Source organism: Corvus cornix, chromosome 8 (assembly GCF_000738735.6).
Source record: "Corvus cornix cornix isolate S_Up_H32 chromosome 8, ASM73873v5, whole genome shotgun sequence".
Taxonomy (NCBI): domain Eukaryota; kingdom Metazoa; phylum Chordata; class Aves; order Passeriformes; family Corvidae; genus Corvus; species Corvus cornix.
In genome coordinates this window covers 18,273,895-18,301,171 of record NC_046338.1, presented here as the reverse complement: position 1 = coordinate 18,301,171, position 27,277 = coordinate 18,273,895, and the positions used below count along the sequence as shown (strand labels likewise).

Here is a 27,277-nt window from a genome sequence, read left to right as displayed (position 1 = left end):
TTGATAGCTGACAGAGGGCAGGGGTTAGGAAACTCTGATGAAGTTACTCATTCCATATTTTGTCTCTTTGTATTTTCTGCTGAATTTGTTTTCTAGTAAGTTAAGCAGCTTTGCTGCTAAGTAATAGGGGAAATACATCTGTATATATCTAGAAGCAGCCAAGGTCTGGAAGGGATCTTAGGGTTCCTTTCAGTCAACAGCTGCTCGTTCCCTCTGTGGGAGCAGCCTACATGCCTTGAACATCTTTTTCTCCAGTTGGCTTCCCCTCTCAGAGGGGCACCCTGCAGAGAGTTGCCTGTGCTATTGTGAGAATAAAGAGCAACAATTAGCGAGGTGCTCTAGGAACTGTGGTAAAAAGGACTGTGTGTATCTGGGCAGAGAATTTGATAAGAGAAAAATTTCTAAAGGTGGAGGAAAAAATTCACAAATTTGTGTAGCCTTTTTCTAGCCTTGTCTTCCTTATGTGGTGTTGAGAATCAATAATGTGTCAGCACCCTGGTGTAAAGCTTTTGCTACAGGTCATAGCATGTGTCTGAAATATCATAGAATTAGATATATTCTTTTTCTGTTAGCTTCTCCAATATTGCTTTGGCCTCCTCTGCTTTCTCTTTATATTAAATCAGTGTGGAAAGTACAGAAATACAGCAGGGGTGTGCCAATTCCACAAGGACTTCCAGGCATTGTTAGAAAGAAATGCTGCCAAAAATTAGTATCTGTCTTCACTCTTCTCTTGGATTCAGCCTTTATTTCCATTCACTCATGCATTTGTTTTCAGTCATTACCAAAGAGACTAAAGGTTGAACTAGGATAGGTTTCCTATGAAAAATAAAATCCCAGAGATTCTATCAAATTTCCAGGGAAGGCTTTAGCCACATAGGTAATTTTCAATGTAATTTGAAGGGTTTACCTGAAGTACTAAAATTTTCAAGAGTCTGTCATAAAATGGACATGCTTTTTCTAATCATGTTAAATATTTGAGTTTCCCTGAAGTACTCCATACAGGTGCTATATTCCCTTTCATTGTAGATATGTTTTGGGGAACTCTTATTCCATGGTTCCTTTTTCACCCTTCAGAAGTTACCACTTCTTAATTAGAGTGCCCTGAGTCATGAGAGATGCACCAGATCTTTATTTTTCCTGACCATTCACTTTTTTTCAGTTGCCTTGTGAATCAGTAGGACTCTCATAAGGTGAGCTTTTGATCTATCCACACTTTCCATGTCTGTAATCTGTGCCTGCACATTTCTGTGTAAGCAGGGCCAAGGGCACAGTAGCTCAACTGCTGCCCTGGTAGTGCTGATGTGGTGCTGAGTCTGACGTGGTAGAGGAGCACTTACGAAACCAAGTACTTCCCTTGTTTTTCTACAGGTGCAGCAAGTTCTAAAGAGCAGCCTGCTTAGCCTTGTGCTCCCATCAAAGACACAATGTTGTGTTTATTTTGCAAATAAAAAGGTTTGTTCATACCTTTTGGGTTGTGTTTGTCTGAGGGTGTTAGAACCTAACAGCTCTAGGCCTGATTTTGAAGTTGTAGCCCAGTGTACTCACAGAAATCCATAAAATAATATCATTAAATAGGTGGGTGTCATTGATAGAAGCAGTCATCGTGAAAGTAATTGCCTTTAAAAATAAGCATCTCCATTTAGCCTGAGAATAGAATCTTTGCCGTTTTCTGCTCACGCTGATTTCTTTTATGTGATACAGAGCAAATCATAGTATTTTCAAACTTTTATCAACTAGACTTAGTTGTGTACTTATAATGTTTGGCCTGTTTTTGTGTTGCTCTGTTGCATCTAACTTGCCCTTCACTTTAAAAAACCGTTCGGAGATCTCACTATAAAGTAACAAGGCAGAGAAAGGGTTTGCTACAGCTGAATAACAACCATACTAAAATCCCCTACTTGTCTTATTTTCATTTACTCAAATATATGTCTTTTAAGTGCAAGTGAAGGAGGAAAACAATGGATGGTTAGAGATTGTTAAATTATTTACTGGAGAGTAAATTCCCTGAAAAAAGAAGAGAGAAGAGAAGGAGAATTGCAGGTCAGCAGTGTCAAGACATTCTGCATTGCTTGGCTTTATCATCATGCAGAATCTTTTTATTAAGGCAGCGCAGAAAGAATAGATTTATGGACTGAAGGTACAATGTTTCATATGTCCATATCCATCTAGATTGACAGTTCCTACCAACATGAATTTCCCAGGAGAGACAGTGTTACTGGTGTCAGTGGATGGCATCATTTACTTCGGTGTTCCATTATTAAATTGATAACAAGATAATTCCTCTGCTTCTCAGAGACATGACAGGTTTTACAATTGTTAACTTTCTTATTGCATGGGATTTGATGTTCTAGGTAGTTTTTAATAAGAAGCTTATTTTTATTTCAGTTCTGCAACAAATCAAAATTTACAAGAATGTACAGAAAAAGAGAAACCAGGCTGAGTGTACACGGCATCAAAATCAGGCTGGTTTCCAGAGGGTTGTTTTTACAGCAGCAAATGTTTGTGCTCCCGTTGTTTTCAATACTGCACATTTGAGCATATTTGTGCAGTACAGAATGTTTGCTGCGCTTGTACTCTTGTCTTGTACAGTGGGTGTTAGAAGTGTTGTGTACATTGGTAATTCTGGCTCTATTGTTTTGAGGGTGATCATTTCATCAGCCAGTAGCCATTTTGGAAAGCAGAAGGCGGCCACAGGCGGCAGTGAATAGCACAAAGCTTCCAAGAGCTTTTCTGCTGGCATGGTGTGACGCAGTTGTGACTTGTCCTGAACCTGATGCTGTGCAAGAGGCAGAGTTAGAGAGGAAGGCTCTTGGTGTGAGTTTCGAGGAGGCAGAACATCAGTACCAACCCAAAAAATCCCATGGTGCTGTTGTTATTCCCTCACTGCTTTTTGCTGTTGAGACTGCATCGTAAGAGCTGTTGTGAGGGCAGTCTGGCCTGTGGCCCGTATGTTTGACTTACATGAAGAGCTATGAGAAGTCCATCTGCAGCAGGTGTTTTTTCCATGTAGATATTTGCAAGGTTATTTATTGTGTCATTGAAATTGGATATAGGAGTGCCCTATAAACCATTCTTTGTTAACTTCTCACCAAGCACCTGGTGGACCATGTGCTCTCATAGCTGCACTTGTGCAGGACCTTCAGGAAAGGTTCCCAGTGCATCAGCCTGTTCTGATGTGTGGGTGAGAGGTGGTGTGGGTCACAACTGAGTGCACGTACCCCACATTCTGACAGATGGGTGATTTTAATGCCGTGGAACAGTGGTTCAGCTGCCCAGAAGTTCTCCTCTCCTTGTGTGTTTGTGTAGATGGAGGTACCTTTTCCACTGGTGAATGGTGAACTGAACATCTTATTTTTGCCATTGTTCTAGAAAGATTATATCTTCACTGCCAAGCTCCTTCTTAGAAAATGCTCCCTAAGGAATTTTGATTTAAAATGTTTCAGTTTGTTCAGACTAAGCAGGTCATGTGGTAAGGCTGTACTCTGTTGTTTTAGAAGAAGAAACATGAAAGGAAGATTGAGGTCTTTCCATCTGAGCCAAACACAAATACCTTTTGAAATTTAGCTTGGTCAACAATAATTTTTTGGGTATTGAAATCTGGTTCTTAATAAAGTCTTCAATCTCTGCACTCTCTCTTTACACACCAATTATCCTGTTCCTTATCTCTGCTTCCCAAACAAGTAGCTGTTAAAAAAACCCAGTCCTTCAGCCTTCTTGAAAGCTCCTCTTGATTTTGCAGCTTTCAGGGGAGCACAGTCTTTTAAAGATGATGCTAAGAATCTCTTTCTATTTTTGCAAGGACTATGCACATAAAAAATAAAATACTGTGGATTTTTGTCAGTGTTTGAGAAATCAAAGAGGGGTGCATGTTGTGGCCAGCAGCAGAATCTAAATAGAGCATCTATGGACATGATGCAGAACTGCCCTCAAGTCTGGTGCAGCAATGGGAGGGGAGAGGCAGGGAAGAGAAAGCAGAAACTATATGGTGGCTGGATTTCCTGAAGTGCGGGGAGATTATGCACAGGCCTGGAAGAGTAAGTTAGGATACAGGCTCTGGCCTGTGTGAGATGACCAAAATAAATTTTGTTATCATGGGCATGAGGGTAGAGGATTGTGATTTCATTCTATATGTTGAGAATTTTTCTTAAATTTGCAGGAATTGACAGTGTTCACATTTAAATCCAGACCCCTGAGACTTTTTTTTCAGACCATTTGAGTGTACTGAAACTCCCTTACTCCCTGCAGAGCAGTGCCGGACAAATGGTAGTTGTCAACATAGAGTTTTACTGCTCTCTGGCTTTAAATAGATGTGACCCAAACTAGGCCCAGTTTTGGGGTTTTTTTTCTCCTTCCTTTTGTTTTGCAGCCTCTTGCGGTGAATTCCATGTGCTAGGAAAGAAAGATCACTTGGAAACATATGCAGTGGCAAACCTCATCCTTTTTATTTCTTTTAATGCTATTGCATTCATGAGACATCCACACAGAGATAATGGAAGAGAAAAAAAATCATTCACAAGGGAAATAGATTCTACTTGAAGCTTCCAGGGGATTATTATAAACAGGGAGAAAAATATTTTAAGGATTATGAGAAGTACCTTGTCAGTGTTCTTTTAAGTAGAACAACTACTAATGCATTAGTCACAGAATTGTGTGAAATGTAGCTTTTTACTGCTTTAGCTACAGTATATTCATCTTATAATGGTGTCCTAACTGGTACATTACATATCCTCCCTCTTCCATCTCCCTTTCCTCCAACAAAAAACAAGTTTTACTGTGGACCTTTTTGTTCCATGAATGATCAGGAAAATTCTGAACACAGAACAGTGTGTGCTGTTGCAAACATGCATTTGTCCCTTTGTAGGCATTTGGAGAAATTGTCCCTCACCTTGTGTGGTGTCGGAGTGAAAAGCCCTTGTCTGGTGACGTCTGTCACAGTGATCGTCAGGGAGGGACAGAGTCCGCAGGGCTGCTGTGCTCCCCGGGGCAGGGCAGGGCAGCAGCATCTCCCACAACAGGCAAAACAGCAGTTTGGATGGAGGAGAAGAGGGAACAGCAAATACCAGCTATGATTTTGATCTGTGATAAGAAATGGGCCAGTGGTCCCCACTGTGCTTCAATCATGCACGGTTTGCAGGCAGCCCACACTCCAGCTATGACAAAGCTGCAATTTAGTCAACCTTCATTTACCACTTACTACACTTTAGCAGCAGCTTCATTGTAGGATCTGTCAGGAGTCTACTTTTGTAAGCTGGGAAGCGTGGTGCAGCTTCACACTTGTGGCTCAAACCACTGTAATTAAGCTCATGTCAGGTTGCCACTGAAAATTTCAGGAATCAAAAGAAAGGATGTGCCCTCTGCAGATGCTCCTGGACTGGGCCATGTGCTGGACTTTCATGAGATACCAGCTGTTTGGGGCTATTAAAGTTGCAGGGGTGGCAGTGTGGTACATGGCATTGTAGGCACTGGAAAAATGAGTGAGAAGAGACTAAGAAGCTGAAATGTGATACAATTCTTGTTTATTACTTTCCAGTAAAACCTCTGCATTTTATCACTTGTAATTCTTACTTTGTTCTTGCTATTCTCTTTTAGGTAGTAGGAGATAATAGTCTGTATTTTCTTTACAAATTTCCATGTGTGATTTTAGGAGTAGATCCAAACCCCAGGCATCACAGATAGTTCCCCTAAATGTTCACACGTGACAGTGATTATTTTTTTGTCATGGGCACTGATTCCAAATGAAAAGACTGTGAAGTTGTTTTGGGGAAGGTCAGTTTTGTTAACACAGAGTGCTGTGGGATATTTTTCCACCTAGGAAATAAGTTTATTTTCAGGTTATAAGAGAACACTGAGGAAAAAAAAAATAATAAAATCCCTACTACTTCTAAATTTTCATTATTCCCTCTGAGATCATGGCTTTCCTGTGAACAGTCATGGCAGAAACATAATATTTGTTTTCAGTTATTTTTGTTATTGTAAACTACTGCTTCTGTCAAAAAGCATTGGCTTAATTTTAAATATGAATCCTAAAACTAATCAATATTAAATAAGCATGTTGTCTTAATTAACAGCTCTTTGAAACATCACAGATCATGTTCCTCCTCTTTTGTACACTCCCAGCAGAATTTCCAAATTTCATTAGTAGCACTTGATGTAACCTAACTCAACTACTTATGAATATAGTCAGCCACCCTTGTTGTCTTACAACTTTTCCCACTGAAAAATTTGGTTTGTTTTAAAGCTCAGTTGTGCAGATTTCTGATGTGCTTTGGATTGTGACTGCAACTGTGAAAATCCTTATCATGTTGTCAGTGTCTGAGCTGCTGGGCTGTTTTTTGCTTTAGTTTTAAAAAGCATGAATTTGACAAGATGTGGTTTCTAGATAAATTCCAGTTGCTTTAAATTTTTCTCATATATAATTTCTTCAACAGATTTTTCACAATTTTTGCTTTTAAAAATTAAAGTTCTTTAAAAGAGATTTCTGTTTATTTCCAGAGCACTCGATTTATCTTGAATATTCAAACGGGACACAGAGCAGATTTTGTTTCATTAACATTTTACCTATATAGCTATATAAGGTTTTTCCCAATTTAAAAAATTATGGTGTAGGAGAGAGACACTTTATCCCTGTCAGAGTGGAATAAAAGCATGGGCAGTGATGATTGTGTGTGCTTAATGAAAAGTTTGGTCTTATCTTTGTGCCAGAGGTGAGCACAAATGGGCACCTGCAGGCAAGGCAGGCACTTCATCAAACACTTCCCTTCTCACCAGATTCCTATCCTACAAACACCAGCCAGAAGGAAGGGTGGGTGGGTGGGCAGTCTGCAGGTATGTGGGTTGATTGTAGAGACTCATCAGAGCAAAACAGTGGAAATAATGATGATAAGTGGTATTGTCCTTTTAAATGGCTAGAATGTAACCTCAGCATGTCCAATTTTCTCCATACCTGCCTTACTTTTCAAGGTGTGTTTCCTTCCATTTTGAAGATACTACATATCTCCTCCTTCTTATGGAGATAATTTGGGAGTTTACAGTTTCAGCAGTTGTGTGTGTTGGACAATTTTTCTACACCATGCTTTTCTGTATTTGTTTGAAGTGAATGAGTCATTAACCCTCAGCATTATGGGAAAGTTCAAGGGAAGTGTTAAAATGAGGGGGTGACTGATTAAGCCCACCCTAGATATTAATGATGACAGTAAAACTTGTTTGGAAAACAGAAAGATTAAAATCAAATGTCATGTTACCTGTCAATCAAACTTTCATGTTAAAGTTTCATGTAAGAGGGTAAAATAAATAAGAGTGTGGCCAGATGCTTCTCTGTTCTCCTCTGCTAGTGTTGCTTTGAACACAAACTGAGCAGGTAGACTTCTATTAAGTTTTATGATTTCTTTTCTGATTTAACCTTTTAGCTGCTGCAATATAGTTCTCTGTTGTTTTTTCCTTCCAAACATCATTCTTCCAAGAAGTCCTTCATGCAGGAATTCCTGGGCTGAATTCTCTGCTCATCTTACCTCAAATGTATCAACTTCAGAATTTCAATGTCTGATCTTTGGGTGCAAAATACATGATTTTATTTTAGTCTTAAATAGAAATTAGCAATGTCACTTGAACTGCTTATTGACCAGAGGAGTAGTTAACATTCATTTAACAGTAAATAGCACTGTATGCAACTGTGTGTCTAGCTGCCCCCCCACACCCCGAAGAGTCCTAGTAGAACTTATTTTACCTAAAAACATGAACCTCAAAAAAATACATTAGAGGGAGCAGCAGCTAGAGGCAGTTGTTGCTGCCTCTGGGACGCAAAATAGTTCTGGCTGGCTGTCATTGTCCTAAAGTTGCATGGTGTGAGACTCCAGAGGTCAGGGTTTGATGTGTGCTGGATTCCTGAAGTCAGCTGGAATATTGTGTTCATACACTGCCACATTAGAGTGTAAACTCATGCACTGATGTCTCACCTACCTCTGAATGGTCCAAATGCTTCTTTCATTTGTATTTATGGTGAATAATGACTTCGTTCCTCTGACCTCAGGAACAAGTATGTCTTGACAGTTCCCTGGTTGGCTCTGCGTGTAGGACAGACTTTGTTCTCACTGTGTCACACGACAAAGAGAATGCACATGGATAGACCTTCTTTACAGGCCAGGGATACAATAGATGAGTTTGTTCACTCTTTCTTGTCCCCAGTGAAGTCTGCAGCTGTGTTTCACTCTATAGCTCCTGGCAGATAGCTGGTAGTTCCCATATGCAGGCTGTGCAGTCCATGTCTAGAGTCACAGTAATGTACAGTATTACAAAATCTGCTAACATGGTGTAAAACGATATATAATGCATACATGCTCTTTCCAGGTTCTGATTGCCAGCATCATGTGCAGCTATAACAGGGAGGACTGGACTGAACTTTCAAAAATGGCTGAGGTAATGGTTTCCTAAATGTATTTCTGTGTATTTTTTTTTTTTTAATTCTCCTTAAAAACAAGAGCTGCAGTAAGGAATTTCTTGAAAGAAATAGATTCAAAGTGAAAAATGAGAATTTAAAACATGTCCATTATAATTTGTTTATTCTATATTTTCATTAAAATGATGGAAATGTAAATTTAAAGGAAATCTGTTCCATAAAAATGGTCCCTTGGATTTTTAAGCAGTAGCTGCAAAGCCTTTAGTCTTTGAATCTATATACTTTTTATTTGCATTTTAAGCAAACTGTATATTATGACAGATGCCCTGATAAAATTTAATTCTGCCTTTGAGAGCCTAACTTGATCTTACCTTGCCTACAGGCGCACTAGTTTGACAGCACTAGAAGAAATTTTGAATATAAAACTCTTGAATATTTAAAGTATAAAGGGCTCATTTAATGCTATTCTAGTTTTAATACAGACTTTCAAAAATGATAGCTGAGAAAGTCAGCATATATAATAGCAGTCAGCGGGCTTTCTATAATATAAATCCAATCTTACAGAAAAGCAAACAGACTAGGCACCTGAAATTTCTATTCAATTTGAGGAAAAAACTATTTAATAACATGTACCTGTGTCCATAGGGAGTAGTATAAGAGATACTTATCAGGACTGCACTAATTTCATTCAGAAAGGTGTCTATATCTGAATGGAAAGCAAAGTTGCTATGTTTAAATTAAAGTGTGTTTTCCATATAAAGTATCTAAAGGAAATTAAAAGCATAGTATTAACAAATTTAAGCAAAGAAAAAATTAGCTTGTCATTATTGCTAGCATTAGCTCAGATTTAAATGTTTAAATTTGAAATATGCTTTTATATATGTATGGATGGAGGTGTGGATACCTTGAATTTGTGTTTTCATATGGCAGAATGTTTGGACATCATTGTTTCTTTATTCAGTGTTCTAAGCCCTCCTGTGGTTATGTGGGACGACACTTCTTGATTTTCTTTGAGCATTTTAAACCTATGAGGAAAAAAGTCACTTTGTGGACTTAGAGAAGTAAAATTAAACATTATCAATAATTAGCTTGGTGATCTTCAGCACTATTTCAATTTATACCTGTATTTACCTAATAGAACATGAAATCATATTTTGGAATCTGTGCTTGACAGAAGCAGTGCCACTTTTAAACTGTCTGAGATGGATGGCTTTTTTGTGCTATTTGCTCCTGATTTTTTAATCCAGTGGTACTGCTGTCCAACTTTAAGACACATATTTCCAATCTGTGCTTGTATTTATGTTACTCCTATAGAAAAAAAGTGGTTCTTTAAATGCAGTCAATGATGTGTAAACCTATGTGATACAACATTCTTCTGGGAAGTAGTTGTTGGTGTCTGCCCTGTGGAGAGCAGCAGTAGTTTGGGGTGCCTGGGAATGCGCAGCTGAAGAGCAGGGATGTTTAATGGCATGCGTAGGATCCTACCTAGGAGGTAATAGATGTGGCTTTCATCAGAGCAGAAGCTCCAGAAGGTACCACAGTGTCTCAGCAGGAGGACGACCTATTCATCCAAAAGGTCAGCTTGTCAGGGCGGCCGACAGCACCGGCAGCAGCGCGGCATGGCCGGGCTCCTGGAGCCGGCCGGAGCGGGGAGGGGTCCTGGGAGTGATGGATGGCTTCTCCCCTGCTCACGCACTTTGGGAGTTGCTGAACCATGGCCACACAGCAGGCAAAGTTACTCCAGTTCAATAAGCAAAAACAAAATGCAAATGCAAAACAAAACCCTAGTTAGAGCCGCTGGAAGGCAACAGGAGAGATGTTCATGTCAGGCTGGAGCAGTTCAGCAGAAAGGAAGAGGAGCATGTCTGTGTGCTGCCCTCGGACAGCTCGGCTCCTTCCCCTTGTAATTGTAACTAATTGAGGGCGATGAACAGAATTAGCATGAATAATATGTTTGTATAGACTTTTTTTTAATTACTCTCTTGTTCTTCAGAAACAAATTTATTTAATGACAAAAGTTATGGCACAGTACAGGCACCTGCAGAAAATTTGGAGACTAAATCCATTAAAGCAAAAAGGAAAAATTTACTACTGAGTTACAGTTCTTCAGAGCACAGCAACACCTGTGTGATACTGACTGCCAGACCTCTCTCTCAGTGCTGCTCTTAGGCCCTGTAATTACATTTCATTGTTTAGCATTTTCCAGAACCAACTCTTTATTCTTTTCCTATCTTTTTACTTGGTTTTTTACTCTAATTCCTTAATAATTTTTGGAAACCACATCGGTTTTTGAAGTTTTTATCTCTAATGATCAACATGCTTGTTTTTTAGGATATCATAACCATAGCTTTTTCTCTTATAAAAAAATAAAAATAAATCAAATGTCTAAAGAAATCTATATAAAATGAACAGTAAGTGCTACAGGAAAGAGTACATTACTTGAAATTAATTTTGCAATTTTTTTCCTTTTTCATGTTTCATAGGTTGCTGGTGCTGATGCGCTGGAGTTAAATTTATCATGTCCTCATGGTATGGGGGAGCGAGGCATGGGACTGGCCTGTGGGCAGGTAGGATTGTAACCACAATCTCTTTAATGTCTCTCCAGCTATCCTGCACTGCCACATTGATAGTTACACCTCAGGGGGCAAGACACAAGCAGCAGATTACCAGCTTGAGATTTTTAGGTTGAATGTGTTTAAATATTTACTGATGAAAGGAAAAAAAAAAAGAGAAACTGAGAATGTACAAAATGCTTGGTTTTGCTGAGAACAAAAATGCATTATGTATTTGACAAGGAACATGATGAAAACAATTAATTTCGAAAAAGCACTTGGACAGAATTTGTTGATTTCCATTTCAGTGCCCTGTAGATATCTTTTAAATCACAACCTAGTAACTACCGCGTATGTCAGTAATGATTTTGAAGGACATGAGGTATATACACATTTAGTTTCACAATTTTTAACATATGAACCTAACTGTATTTCAGAATCACAGAAGAGACCATACATTCTGGTAGTACTATGTTCAGTTAACATCTTCTCTTATAATAAAAGCCTGTGTTCTGTAACCTATAGATTCATTGGTTTATACTGTTTGTATTGGAATTACCATGCCTGATGTCTCTGCCATGCAGAAATCTGTTGCAGAGCTTGTCAATATATCCCATGACTTCAGTTAGGAGAATGTGTGTTGTTTTGCCCACTGAAAGAAAAGATACACATACCAACCCTAATTCTCATACTAATATCCTTTTGAAGTTTGTAGATTTTTGCATGTTTTTGTCGTGGTTTGAAATTTGTTTTGGCTCTGAAAAATGCCCAAATGTGGTGAATGGAAGGTCTCTGAAAAATCTTGGTTCACAGTCTACCAGGAGAGATTTTCTAGAGTTTGACTGTCAAAGTTTCAGAATTATGAACCTTGCTTGCTTTCCCATCTTAATACATTTTGGGGACAGGGGGAAGAAGAGGAGGAATGGGATGTAGAGTGGGAATCATGATTATATACCCCAAAAATTGATATAGTGTTATTTGCTTGGCCCCTTTGTAGAGGGCTAGTAAGCATCTTAATTCATCCTCACTTCCTCAATTAAACACAAAACTTCTAAGAACTGAGGTGTGGTTGGATAACTAAATCATTAACTTTCTAAAACCCAGCAGGCAATAGGAGCTGTAATCAGTGCAACACTTCCAGTGGATGCACTTCCAAGTATAGCTTTATCATAGCATAACAATACTGTCAGGCAGAGTGCACTGGGCATTTTGTTGTTTTCTGTGAACAAAATTATGTCAATCTGGTCCATGCCATAGATCATTATTTTTAATGAAAGTAATCTGGATGCTTTTTATGGCCAGTGGTCATTTACTCAAGTTATGATGAAAAATGGGAGAGAATCACGAAAGCCCTCCAGGATAACACTAGCACAACAGTAGTAGTTATTACTATTTTTTTCTCTGAATTGCATTCACAACAAATTGCTATTTTAGCCATCTCTATAAGTTTTTGAAGAAATTCCCACCCTTCAGTGTGCAGAGAGTAACTCAGTAGTTTGGCTTGCCCCTGCCTGAGAAGGCAGGACACTGTGAAAGGTTCAGGCTGGTCAGGGAGAGCCCTGGAGGTTCCACACAGAACCTGAAACAGGCTCTTTCCAAGCATGGGGTTTTTTTATTTTTTTAAGTGTGTGTTATTTCCAGCTTTCAGGGGTTGGAATAATATATGCATGTGAAGTTGCTTAGATGTATAGTCAGTAGGGAGCTGTCTGGCTACAAGAGTTTTTACGTATCTTTCAGTTATTGTAAAATCAGAGAAGCAAATGCAAAATCTGAGCACTCAGGGCTATTGTGTGGATTTGTGACTCTCCATGGAGGAGATCAGATCCATAAAGAAAGAAGATTACTTTATATATACATATATGTTTTTATAATAATAAAATTTCTGTCTTTCCCATACAATATGGATATCCTGTGGAATGTTTAATATATACTACTCTTGCTTAAACATTTTCTTGTGTTTTCTTAACTGTCTTATCAAACTGAGAGCTCAGAAAAGAATCAACTTCTCTAGATGAATAAATGAATAAAACGAGCCATGTTTAGAGCACTAGATCCTGATGGTCTTCCTCAGAGTTGGCTAAAATTAAATCATAGTGATTTTAAATGTAGATTATCGTTGCAAAGGGTGGGGATAAACTGGATTAAGTAATGATATGTGCAACAAGATTTATCAGTAGCCCTTCAGGGGGATACAATGTGTGGTGGCCCCTGGAGGCTCCATCAGAAGATACAAAAGTGCTAGATAGTATTTTGGTATTTTAGTATTATTTTTTTTTTTCCCCCAGAGCTGAAGTCAAATAGGTCATACATGGGTGCTGTGGGGAAGACAGGGCTCAGATATGCTCAGGAAAAAAAAACCACCACTTGATATCTGGAAGTCAGGGCATAAGGCTTTGAGAGGCAGAGCAGCTTTCCTGGTTGTACAGTGAAGCAGGTTTTCTTAAATCTTTTTGATAACATAATCCATGTCTTCATAGGAAATTTTTTCAAGGATTAGGCCTCTTTCATGCCTAAGCACATTAAATCCTCAGGAAACTACAGAAATTGCTGAGATGAAAAATAATGGCAGAAAAATGGGTATTTTTACTATTTATAATGTCTAACATGTTCTGCCTTTTTGTTGTTTTAAAAAAAAAAAAGGGAAAGGAAAGGTTAATTACACTGTCTACTTTTTCTTCTCATTCCAATTCCTATGGTGTGCCTACAGGGTAAGTGTAGAAATCTGGGAACATCAGATTTATTTTTCTCTATCCTATTTTGTTATCTACTCTCAAATGCTTTCACTGTTTTGTATCAGCTGAAAATTAAAAAAGGTCCTGGTGTATCCAAATTATATATATAAAAATTGGTACTAAGTATGGCTGTTTCTTTTATACTGAATTACAGTTCTCAGCTTTTATTTGATTTTAATTCCAAGTCATTAGTGCAGACACTCTGGCGCCCAAACAGCGTAGCTAGCCAGAGGGTAATATTAAGAGGCATCTGTATTGCTGCCAATAAGTTACTTAAAGCTGGTTCTGTATAAAATGTCAATTATATTTACTAATGCCGATTAATGATAATAAAGTTAAGGTTTGTATTCTTTCATAACAATCTGCAACTGTATAAAAGTGGATATCATTAAAAATTTGTCATTAAGTTGACCAGCACTAATGCACAGATTTTCTTTGAATCAGATAACCTATATGTACAAAACATTTAGTATTAAAGACAATATGGTCAACAGCAGATTATTTAAAAATGACAGTATCCCTTTCCCACTGTACTTCATTGCTGTACTAATTTTAGCATAAAATCCTGAAAATAATAAATCAAGCATGTGAGATGGTAGTGCTCACATTCCAATGTCTAACTTGTGGTGTTGTATTTGTGGTGCATTTTTTGTCCTTCACTCCTTCACTGGAAACCATGCAAAGATGTTTAATTTCTTTTGTCTTACTATCTTTCTAAAAAGTGGCATTGAATTCATTCAGAATTATTAATGTCATGAAATCAACAAATTTAAGTGTTTGCCTTTTTGATTTTGGTTTAAAGGTCAACAAGTCTCTCCAGCTGCTCTGCCGAGAATGAATAAATAGCTAAATTGAGTCGGTAATCTGGATTTACTTTGCACTCCTGCTACGATGAAACTCCAGGTCTAAGAGCTTTAATGTGCATCTCCCTAGAAACATTAGAATAAGATCGATTAGGACAAATGATACCCAAAGTCTTCTAAAATATCAGAGAGTCTCCTTGGCCTAGTGGGCAGTGAAAAACAACAGAAGGAGGAAAAGAGCAGCCTGCAGCTACCTGAGAGGATGTGACAAAGATGCTGCAAGAGTAGCTACAAAGAGGGGAAGATTATTCACTATCATGTCAGATGATACAGCAAGGGGCAAATTGCAGGCTGAATGTTTCAAATTGCACATTAGGAAAAAAATTCCCCAACAAGGTGATGCAGATCAGGAACATGGTGTCATGGGGGGGCTGTGTACTCTGCATCTCTGGAGTTTTTAGGGCTCAGGCAGGCAAAGCTATGGCCAACCTCACTGGTGTTGGTGGTAGTCCCACTCCAAGTGGGAGCTGCCAGTACCTGCCCTCCTGGAGTCCATTCAGACAACCATTTCTGTGGATTCACCCAGTTCAATTCCTAACCAAAGGCACAGCATTCTTTGTACTGGGGTAGGAAATGAGTACTGGATAAAAGGAAGCGCTAGGACTTAGATGTTCACATGGAGTAAGATAATCAGTATGAACAAGGAGATCTCAAGTCAAAAGCAACAAATCTCATATTCAGAGATCTCAGCCTAAGTGCAAGAACAGAGATTCTTCATGCTATAAGCAAATATTGTAAAAGTTAATAACATCCTGGCATATAACTCTTTCTCATTAATTAGTCATACCTTCAAACCTCCAAAATATAAAAAATCTTTGCCTGTCTCAGCAATCTTAGCATTTAAGCTCTAAGTCTGGGGAATTGTTTGGGGTTTTTTTTTAGTTTATATTGAAGAAGGAATGTATATGTCTCTTGTGAGCACTGAAATCCAGATCCTCGTGGTTTAACTATTCAGATTATATGTAAAATGAACTTGTTTTGTGGTTCTTTTCTTACCTTTATTTTCATTTTACTTCAGCTGTACTTGCTACAGCCTCTGCTGCTGGCTGTGCTTATTGCCTGCAATTAGGAGGCAAGTTTCATAAAAGCCTACATTGCCTCATTCAGAAGACGACAAATCTGTCAAAAACAAAAAGAAAAAACACCCCAAAGCCCTGGTTACTCTGCAAAGATGAGAGCTGACTGCATGGCACAATTAGATTTGCTCTGCTGTACCTTGGATATAGGAAAGATGAGGCTGCTTTTTAATTGAGGTGCACAGCATAGCATGCTAATTCGCTGTTGTTCTGCCAGCAAGGAGCTTGAAGTATTTTAAATAAATGATGCCCCAAACAGAATTTGATTATATCTGTGTTCATGTGACATTCTACTATCAGCCTACAATAATATGCTGGTTAAGTATAATTCATTGAGTCCTGCAGGCAGTATTAGTTCTTGCTCTTCTCTTCTGTAGCAGTTATTGCAACAAATTAATGCAAAGTACAGCAGAGTGGTGCTACACTGGGCTGTAGCAGCAGTATGAAATGGTCACCCAAAATCCAGTATAAACCAGTGTGAGTGCGGTTTGTGTTGGTGTTTGGGGTGGAGTTTCAGGATTTGTATGTCTTCTTGTTCTCTTGCACTGGCTGCTTTCATGCATTCTGGCTGGTTCTTAAGAATATAAGTCCTAGCTGATCTCAGTGCCTTTGTGTCTGCCACTGGCCTCTGTTGCTTTGGGCCGTATTTTGACCAAATGACCTCTTTCAGTCATGTTTTTCAGTGTGCAGACTGTTTCAAAGGCACTGTAAGTTCCATAAAACTGGGTGGCTGGGGAGGGGAATTGCCTGCTGCCCAACCAAATGGATATGAAGAGGAGCCTTGATAGTTCAACTGAGGGAGAAGCTCAGCAGAGGCAAAAAATTCAGTCCCTCAGAAACAAGGACTCCTTGGCTGAGGCAGTGATGCTGTTACTCTGTGTGTGCAGGGATGAGCTGCACTGGGCAGTGTTTTGCTGGGAGGCAATCTGGGATGTGCAGGAAGAAGGGATGCTCCTGATTGCCTCCTTCAACTCCTGCAAATGTTGACCTAAGCACACTTTTTCACAGGTCAGGAGATGTGTTTTGTGGACTTACGTTCATGGTCCTTTATGATAATTCCATTTTGTTGTTCAACCTCTTTGGATTCCCTTTTCAACCTTCTCTGTTGTCAGATGTCTCTTTCTTTTCTTTTTCTATTCCTTCCTTCTTCAAAACTCTCCTCATAAACTAAACCCTGTGCTGAGTTGCTTTCAAAGTAAAAATTCACTCATGAGCTATTTCACTTGAAATCTGAGCAGGAAAATCTTGCTGGCTTTATGGTCACTCCTGGGTGACATCATTCACCTTCCTTCATTCACATTCCTCCAGTACCTGAGAAATCACTTCCTTTTCTGTTACCATTGCAGGATTCAAGTGTGATTAAATGTTGTGATTTAAATGGATTTCTTGCATGTGTCCTTTATGTCCTCATATATTCTATCTTTTGTAACATGTAGAAGGAGACAATACTTAATAATGAGGTATGACAGTTAATTGGTGTTTTGTCTAAAGAATTCTGCTTTTCATACACTCAAGGAGAAATGAATTGAAATGCAAAGTTTAATAAATTCATCATCAGAACACTGTTCTGTAATTTTATATTGTGGTTTGACAACATTTAATCCACTGTTATTGCTTTGAAGGATTTCTAATTGAATTACTCAAAAGACAAAATGGAAAATAAAAAGGGATTATAAACACGGCAGTAATGTTAACAGCACTACCAACTTGCTGAAACTTTTTAATGACATGCTATGGCTGTTAATAAGGTTTTAAATACTGTTTATGTGTGGTGACTTATATTTATGTAAGGAAAGCATTCTCTACAGAATGTATTTTCTCAGCAAATGTAAAAGTGATTCTGTTTCCTTGAAAATCATGAAGACATGGAAGCAATTTGGGTTTACACTTATTTTCAGTCTTACTATGGTGGAAGCGTTTCTGCTGAAATTCACATTATGGGTGACAGATTACCAGAGAAGGTTAGTTTGGTCACAGTATCAGTGACCTGCTGTTGTTTGGCTGTTTTAATGACACTTCAAGATTTTGGCTGTTTTAATGACACTTCAGTAGCCTAACAGCAACGAAGTGTATAATGAGTGCTTCCCATAAAGGAACAAACCCTTTTAGTTTTTTTTTTAAACCAAATGGCAACCTGCACTTGTTCTTGAAGTTGTATTTTAATGCCCTGAGAAGTTTTCAGAAAAGGGAAATGTAGGAAACTTGAGCAAATGTCCAGGCCCTTTGGATTGCCTTTGGATATGTGATTGCACCATAAGGCATTGCAGCTTTTTGTAACCATGATATCTGGTAAACAGGATTTAGTGGAAACAAAGTCATCACCAACAAGTAACTGTTCAGGAAAAATATAATATTTTAAGTTTGTTTATGTTGGTGCACATTAATAATTTTTTCTTTTTATGGTTTCAGTTTTATGCCAGTGTTTGATAAAGTTAACTAGCAGTGTATTAACTAATCTCTTCACTGCCTGCACGAGAGTTTTCAGGACTACATTCATATTTTTTTAAATTTTGCCTCAGCTCCTAGTAAACTTAGACAGTTTGTTGGGAAGCTTGCTCTTTACAGTAGGCCAAATCTGAATACATGCCCACTTGATGACCATTTTAAAACTAAGTGGCAAATTCTTCTCAGAGCATATGTTTTAAATTCCCTAGTTTCATGTTTCAAATGTTTATGCTTTCCTCAATTATTTAGTGTTTTCTGCCTTATTATTATTGGAAATGACAGAGCTTGCCTACCTGACCACAAGAGAAAGCTATTTGTAGCTGCAGCATTCACATATTCAAGTTCTGTGCTTCCCTTTTACATATTTCATATATGACATAAACCTAATCAAACCTTTATGCCTCCTAGCAGGTGACCTCTGCATGAACTAAAGAGCTGAAATATTATTTAATCATGCTGCATACCACTTTTTACAGTGCTATGAGAAACATTAGTTTGGCTGGCTAGGAACAACCAAGATAAAATACTTTGTTCTGTCAGGGTTAAAAAGACATTTTTATTAGTGAATGCTTTACATATACCAGTGCTGTTGATAAATAAATCCTTCCAGTCAGTGTGTCCGAGAAGTTTCTTAAGGGTAAATGTGACAGTTTCCTATTTTTCACTTGGACTGTTTAAGCCCAGTTAGTATTGGAACAAATAATTTGTTAACTTGAACTGCCAATCTGTGCATCAACCTTTCAGGCCAACTATTATTAACCTTTATTCTGACAATCAAAGAAAATAATCTGATTTAAATGCCTTTAATATTGCATTAAAATCAATAGCTATAAATACTCATTGCTAAAGTTTTAACAGACCTGTCACAATGAAACAAAAGGAGATTTTTCCCTATCACGTAAGGTAACCATAAACATATAAAAAGCCTTATACATAATTGTAAAAGTTGAACGTTTTCTAACAGAGATACTTCTTCTGATTGCTTAGATTAACATTTTTAAATTAAAAATAAGTGAAACAAACCCCAAACATTCAGAATAAGGAAAAACATTATGACACAACCACCTACACAGAGAGAGGAATCAGTTTAAAAAAAAATTCAGTTGTTTTCCTCTTTGTGCTGGGGAGAAAACAAAAAGCTTTTCTGTGATCTGAAAATGGAGTAATTACAAAGCTGACTAAAGGCAGCCACCAACCTTTCAAGTCTCAGTTGTGCTTGATCTTGACCTCCCTCTAATTGTTGTTCTTACTCCCAACACAAATATGTGTTTTGTACTTCTCTCTACTGGTCAGTCAAAAATCTCCAGCTCATTTTTGACCTTGTCCACACACGGGTGTTCAGTCATGAGGTGCAGCATTATCTCAGAGGGGATGTAGGAGTGCCATGCTGCTAATAAGATGCCCAAAGAGGGTCTCCCACACAGCACTTTGATAAATGTATTCTTGAGTTTGGATGCTGACCTGTGTTAAAATTGGCAGCTTTTAGATTAGGTATGTTAAAACCCATTGGAGTGAGTTCTTTTTGTTTGGCTTATTTTTGTCTGGTTTTTGTCATACGTTAAGCATCATTCATTTGTGTAGCTCCAGTAGAGTACTACAATAAAGAAACACTGTAACAAGTTATTGTTCCCATTTTTTTTTAATAAAATGAGGAGATCAAAGGTTATTTGTCTTGTGCTTTTAACATCTTTCAAATGTTCTAATTAAAGAGCTGACGTAGGGAGAAATTGTGATGCCAGTAAGAAGGAGAGTAAGAAAGAAAAGGGAGAAAGGGATCTGCTAAAATTGAAAAATTTCTTGAAATTCTCATTCTGTAGAAACCCTGTATGTGTCTTTTAAGGTTTATTTTGTTAAATGCTTTTAAATTTCAAGGGGGTTTTTTTATGGGCACCAATTTGTTCTTTCAGTTTTTCAAAGTAGTCTGAGAAGACCCTGTGACTGCTTTGAGAAGTAGGAGCCCCAGTCCCTTGTTGGCTTTTCTCAATACCCACTGTTATCTCTCTCAGTATAGATAGGGTCTCAGAGTTTTTACTTCTCAGTTCAGCCATGACCAAAACCCAGACCTAATCCAGAGTGACTTGATTTTGCCCAGTGACACATTGATATCACTGGAAGAAAAGGAGAACCTCAATTAGGCTCCCCCAAGTGGAACTTGCAGTGACAGATCTGAAGGAGCAGCTGATCAAATTTTAACACCTTGCTTGCAGCTTTACTTTAAATTAATAAAGTCCAAACATCTAGGAATGGAGCTAGGTGCCAGGAGTTTTTTAGTTCTTATAACTTACCACAGGAAAAAAAAAGTTCAGTCAGGTCTCTCAGTTCTTGCTTAGATTTTTACTTTGGCAAAAAGATCTATGAATTGGGAGTCATTACTCTCTAAAAATCTTGGGGTTTTTAAAATTAAATTTAAAGATAAAAATGTGTTCTTTATGTGGTCTTCAAGTGGTAATGTTTTTGCCTAATTGAAAAGACTGTAACCAAAAGAATGAATGTAGTCTACAAAAACTAATGGGAATTTTCCAAGCTGTACTTCTACATCTTAATATGCAGTATTTTGTAAGCAAAAATGTTCTTGTTTCACTAGTAGGACATGCTTAGTTATATAAGCCATATGATATTTTTCCAGTTTAAAAATACTACAGTTTTGTTCAAATTATAAAGAGAACATTTTGCTGTGTAGAAACAACATAAATGTCTTCATTAACTCAGTAGACTTGTTTCAAAAGACGTTTTTAAAGAAAGGAGCATTTTAGTGTTTGTAAGAGAGTAGAAAATAAGCATGTCTTTGAATTAAATCAGTGAACAATAGTCACAGTGCATATTGTTGCTATGGTAGTTTAGTTAAATGGTAACTATGTGGAATTTGATTAATTTTTCTCATCTGAATCTCTGATCTTTTAGAAATGCTTCCAAAAACCCCACCTCTACAACCTCCCTTCATATTGAAAAGACCTCTTGTTTCAAAGTGCAAGTTAATTAATAAAAGCTGAAGGCTCAAATGGGATGAAACATTTTTATTCTCCTAGAACAAAATATGACATTAATTCATGTTCGGATGTTTTGAATTTTTATCCTGAATGGGATTTTCCTGTACCATTTTATTGAAGATATTTAATGAGATTTTTGGAGTTTGGGTTTTTTTTTTTTTTGCTGAACTAGTACACTTTGGATCTCATGCCAAAAAGCAATACAGTATTGACTGGAAAAGAGTGCTGAATTCACATACTATCATTATCTCTAAAAGTTTGTTTTGTGGCATTGGTTTCACATCACATCATGGAGTCTTGCTGGAGGGATATAAGCTCTCAACCAGCAGCTACCTTTTTGTGAAGCCGACCAGGCTAACCCAGAGCCTCTGATGTAATTTAGGCAGTTTTAAAAATTTTTTCCTAATATATATATAGATAGCTTCACATACAACCGTGAAAAGTGTTATTCCTGCCTTAGGTTAAACTGCTTCATTTCTTTCTTTTTGACAGCTGCGGTCAATAGATGTTGACCAAAAGCTGTCAGATTTCCTGAGAAATGAGGAAGAATTTTTACTCCAGATGAGAAGAGGAGAGTTATTCATCTTCTGTCCTGGGAAATCCTTCCCTTATTTTGACAGGCTTTAAACAAATCGTTAGCTTTAATTAAGTTTGAAATGGGACAAATGCACAACCTGAACTGCTCCTTTTGGGATGTAAGAAGGCAGTAAAATTAACCATGAGTTTCTGCAATGGTGACTCTTGCTATAGTGATTGACTGTAATTCTGTATTTAGGTACTGTCGAAATTTTGTGTAAGTTTAGAGAGAGTGTTTTATGAAGACAATGTTCTCATAGGAGGAGGGAGAAAAGATAGCTGTGGAAAGGATAAATAGTAAAATACACATATATGTATAAAAGTGGTGAAGGCTACAGATACTGGTTTGCAATGCTTTAAGCTGGAATTCCCATACTTTTTCTTCATATTTTAATGAATAGCAAAAGAGTAATTCTTCACACGCAGAGTTGGGTTTTTTCTGTTGGTAGGGTTGGGGGGATTTGTTTTGTTTTTAAGTTATGATTTTTTTATGGTTTTCCAGACAAGAAATACTGGATAGACATATTTAAACTAACAGCTTATCAGGCTAGTACATCCTCATTTCATTTATGGGATCTCTGTAAAAGGTGCAGATCCATAGGTACACATCAAGCCAGTAGAGTGGATTGAATATGTGAGGAGTCTCTAGAAATGATCATTACTCACTTTCTAAACCTGCTCCAAATGGATCCTGTCCCTGCCTTTCCACACTGCAGGTTGTGGCAGGTAGTGCCACTGTAATGTTCAGAGGGAGAGTAGGATGGACCTGCTGCATGGAGGTTACCTGCAGACAGGCAAAGATTCTCTTCTCCTTTCTTGCTTTTCAGATGAAGGTGCATTTGAGTCCTCTTGGGCCTTCAGACAGCGATTTGACTGAGGATAGGTTTAACTCTTCCCTAGCACACTATTGTTGAATGAAACAGTAAAGTGAGAGTAGTACATGTATTAAATTTAACAGCTGAGTCTTGCAAATTCTCACCTAAAACCACTTTCCTACACTACATCATTCTTGTAATCATAAAAGCACTCCCTCCTTTTCCCACAGATACGGTACTAGTTTGAAAAATGTATCTACTGCTCAGAATGAGGAACTTAACTGTAGAATATTTTTTCATCTAAAAATTTCTCCAATGCTAATAGGTACAACAGGAATACAATATTTCTTTCTGAAAAACTAGTGCAGAAAGAAAATCTGCCATGAGAAGAATGCTCTGATGAGGGACTGTTGGTGCCACTTGCCTACTCTTGCCTAGCTGTCAGCTTCATGGGTGCTAAGTTAATAAAAAGACAAGTCCTCTGTAACTTACTATCAGCATTTATAATTGAAAACATGCTTACATAATGCATTATTTTAGCCATAAAATTCATAGGCAAGAGATATATATGAGAATAGTCTTGTGGCCATCAAAGACTTGAGGTGTATGAGGAAGATTAGACTTACTCTTGCATTAAATATGATAAAGTATTTTAATTTCTGAAACTTTGTTGTTTAGGTCATTGTAGTCAGTGATAGATGAGATTTAAGGACTTTATATGCAAGGTCTTACTGCATCTTGCAACACTCTTTTGTGCCATCTAGAACTTCCCATCATCACGGTCAGGATAATGGACCAGCACAAATCATCAATGTGACGTGTGGTGATAAATCCAATAGTCCTATGTAATGAAGCCTTTATACATATGTAAAGTCAGGATTTTGTCTGAGAAAAGTTATTGCAGGATATGGTCTATTTTCTGTAGTACTAATTAGACACGATAAACTAATGTGCTCTACTGAGTGTTAACCTTTCTTATGAAGTTCTTAGGGAAAATCTTGTAACAGGTTGTTCTTTTTTATGACATCTTTCAGACTGCTCTTTGTATTCTTTATATATGCATGCATGTATATGTACATGCACTCACACACGTGCTTCTCGAGGACTGTTTGCATAGTTAACAAATGTGTGTTAGTTACCCTAAAGAAGTTGTAATTCTATCTTTTGCATTATTCAAATGCTCTGAAAAGCTATTTAAATCCAAGTATTAAAAATATTTCTGTTGTTAACGTGGAAAGTATCTCATGGTTTAAGGTAGTCCAGAGAATCAAATGCAGTTTTGTGCTAGACAAACCTTTTCAGGTCCTTTTTCAAATGACTTTTGCAAAACTGGGCACCAAAGCAAGGTGAGTTGTAGGAGGTGCACCTCAGGCTGTCTGTCTCTCCTCTCTCCATTTATTAAACAGGCATAATAGTAATTCTCTGCCTCAGAGAGGTGTTCTGAATGCAGTGTAAAGATTGTGCAGTAACAGGATAGTGCAAAAATGAGGGCCCTGCAAGAGCACTGAAAATAGGTCACAATAAAAATTTCCAAAAATCTGCAGCAAGACATTTCTGTGGTAATCTCATCGTGGTTTTGTTTCTTTCCATGAAACACAAGGAGAGGTGACCTACTCTATGCTCAGCATTTTCATGCTTCTTTTTAAACGGGCAGGATGTATCTGCCTTGGGGGTGATAGGACAGGGGATTCATCTCATTACTGATGCCAATTGCAATCATAGACAACTTGCTGCTTTAATTTCTGAGGACTTATGCTCATAGTTATGGTTGTAGTTAAGCTTATCATGTGATCATTTAGAAAAAAAGGTGAATAGTTGTTTTTCCTCTAGTATATCTACCCATTGGCAATGAGTAGTTAGGATTAAAAGCTTCATCTAGCCTAAGGCTATAATGAATATTCAGGAAAAATGGTTCTGTACTGTTGCTTAGGGAAGTAAAAAGACAACCCCTGTAACATTCAAATCTCCTGTGCCTTTGGAATAAACAAGCAGTATTTGATTAACAGGAAGACAGACGACACGCTGATGTACAGCTTATACCAAAAGAGACTTTATATGGTATTAAATTACCAACAGATTCCTGTAGGTACAGTGCATGAATCAATATTATGTTTTAGCTGATGATAATTTTAGCAAGCTTTTATTTAGATGGGGTTTGTTTAAAAAAAAAATTAAAATACAGCAGATAAACAAAGTGTGCTAGCAATGGATGTTACAGTCCATTGGAGCATTTGTTCATTCTTCTGGATTGACACGCAGTGCAAAATTATGCTACACATTCTGTTACAATCACACTGTATCATTATTAATGAGAAAACCAACAAACCCAGTTATGTGTAATGTAAGAAGGTAATTTTTAGCAACATGGTAGACTCTGAACCAAAAGCATTACAATCCTGTACTAAATTAAGCAGAATAATATTTTATTCAGTTCATATTGTTGGTTTTGTGAATACAAATGCCCAGCTGTTTTTACAGCTAGTAACATTTTACACATCAAGCCTTTTAGAAAATATTTCTTAACTATGCAGAATTTGTCAACCACTTTATCAATGATAAAAGCTGCAGGCACTTTCAGAAACTTAGATTGGGGTGAAAAAAGATATTTGTGTTGTATTAGCAGTGACAGTACGTTTTATAATGTGATTTACAGGCTTCAAGATTCATTCTTTCACAAGTTTTATGCTCATCCTTGAAGGTTTTATAAATCCAAGAAAGAATGGGTAAAAGCAATTTGTAAATTGGGGTCAGTCTTTCAGAAACCCAAGTAGGTGTGAGGTCCTCAATCAGTCAAATGAATTAGGCAAAATGAAGCCTGTACATAACCTCTTCAAAACTAGTTTTTGGTATTGTGCTACTCGCTTTATTAAATTTGCACCTAAGCTTAAAACTTTTGAATGGGACAAATTAGTATTCTCAGAAATCTGAAGTTTTGAACTGCATTTCTTTAGTCAGTGATTGCATTTAGAAATTAATTCTCTATTTCTAATTACTTTAGGGTTTCTCAAAATTGTATTCTTGTGTGACCTCTGCAAATTGGTCTTAGTCTAAAGGCAAGCAAGCTTCTATAGAGAGGTTGTGCACCAGCCAGTGAATTTCCCATGGATTATACAAATGTAGTTTATTCATTTCCTATGAAAATTTTTTGTCTAGTGACATCAGTATCTTCTGGTTTCAGCCATCTGATAGCTTAGAACGCATTTTTCCAAGTCCTCAGTGCAAATAGAGAATTATGAAATTTATAAATTAAAAACTTCTCTTAATGATCTATAGAAGAAAATGTGAATTAAAAAAAAACCCTAAAACCAGGTGAGGATATTATTCCTCTTTGAGAATACATTAGTAGTCTGGAGAGCACAAAAGCTCTGGTATTCTCAGGCAGTCACTTCATGACAGAAGCCCCTCCCGTGGGCTGTGACCACTGGGCACTCCCAGTGTCACTGCTGTGAGGGGAGACAGGATGGGCTGAGGTGACTCTCTGGTGTTTGCTCCTGCACCAGGAGGAATCTGAGCACAAGGGGCTGGAGGCAGAGCAAGGAGGAGGAGGAGGAGGGTGGAAGAATGGATCATCTGGGTGTTCCAGCACAACTCCATTGTAGGACTTGCACTGAAAAGGGAAGCAGTGAGGTGCATCACGTGTGTGTGTCTTTGGGGTGTGGCACAAGGGTAAACTGAAATTTTTTTAGGTTAGCCAGCATTATCTCCATATGATATTTATTTAATGTGCAAATTAATTCGATAAAACATTATGGGGAAAAAATAATCTTTAGAAATACCTGTTTCAGTTCAGAATTCTCAAATTTAATGGGAATTCTAATTTTTTTGCATAAAATTAATCACCTTTCCAATTTCTATCAGTAATTGTCTTACTATGCAACAAAGCACTGTTTTAACTTTTGTTTCATTTTTTCAGTGTTTACTCACTAAACGTTCCTTTTTTTTCCTTGGAATATTAAGTGAAATAGTATGAAAGATTTTACCTCCTTCACTAGAATTTTCAAATTATTTTCCTATTAATTTACCAGTGATTTTATGGGTACCAAAAATGGGCAATTTTCCAAGGCTGATACAAGTGAGCCTTTCAAAAGGGCTTTGTCTAATCATGTGCTGTGCAATCACATATTTAAAGTGTTTACTAGCATGAGAAATAGAAGACTATTCTACTGCATTCATTGCATTAATCTTAGTGTGTGAGGAGTAGAACTGATTGAAAATAAAGATCTTTGTTTACTTTCAGGGGGAAAAAAAAGTTAATTATTATTTATTACAAAAGTAAAACTAGTTAAATTGTCTTAGGTAAGATGAAAACTGGGGTTTTATGAAAGACATCTCCCAGCAAGTTATTCAGTGTGGATTAAAGTAATTGTATTTTTTAAGGCATTAGTGTGTGCTGGAGTAAGAATTTTTATGGCAGCACTATAAGCACAACGAAGTCAGCATAATGAGTTATGTGGTGCCAACATCCTGAACATTATCACAAGGATTTCTAAGGAGAAGAATTAACATAAAGGATATACAATTCATGTCTTCTGGAGGGTCTCTCATTTCTGCATTGGGCCTCAAGGAAATTCAAAACAGAAATGAAAGTCAAAGCTGCAACTACTTTCATACTGCCAGTGCAGGGTTCATACATATTTCATGGCAGCTGCATGGGCGGGGAGATCATCGTTTTTATTGGGATGCCAGAGCTAAGTCTTAGGATTTTACTATTCATGTCAAGCACTGTGTACTTTGTAGGAACACAGCCTGTGGGGTTTTTGTTTGTATTTAACCATTGGTGTAAAAAGGAAAAACAACAAGGGGATATTTCCTGTGTGTTCACTATACTGGCAACCTTGG

The 27,277-nt window shown here is 37.5% G+C and overlaps 1 protein-coding gene across 5 annotated transcripts in view; it reads left to right on the top strand.

The window, feature by feature from the left end:
* The window catches only part of DPYD (dihydropyrimidine dehydrogenase), a 354,140-nt gene that overhangs the window by 232,508 nt on the left and 94,355 nt on the right, over positions 1 to 27,277 (top strand). For all 5 annotated transcript variants that reach the window (XM_039555944.1, XM_039555945.1, XM_039555946.1 and 2 more), the window contains 2 exons: positions 8,344 to 8,412; positions 10,876 to 10,959. In XM_039555944.1, coding sequence (XP_039411878.1) covers positions 8,344 to 8,412; positions 10,876 to 10,959 — 153 coding nt within the window. The remainder of the gene's footprint in view (positions 1 to 8,343; positions 8,413 to 10,875; positions 10,960 to 27,277) is intronic.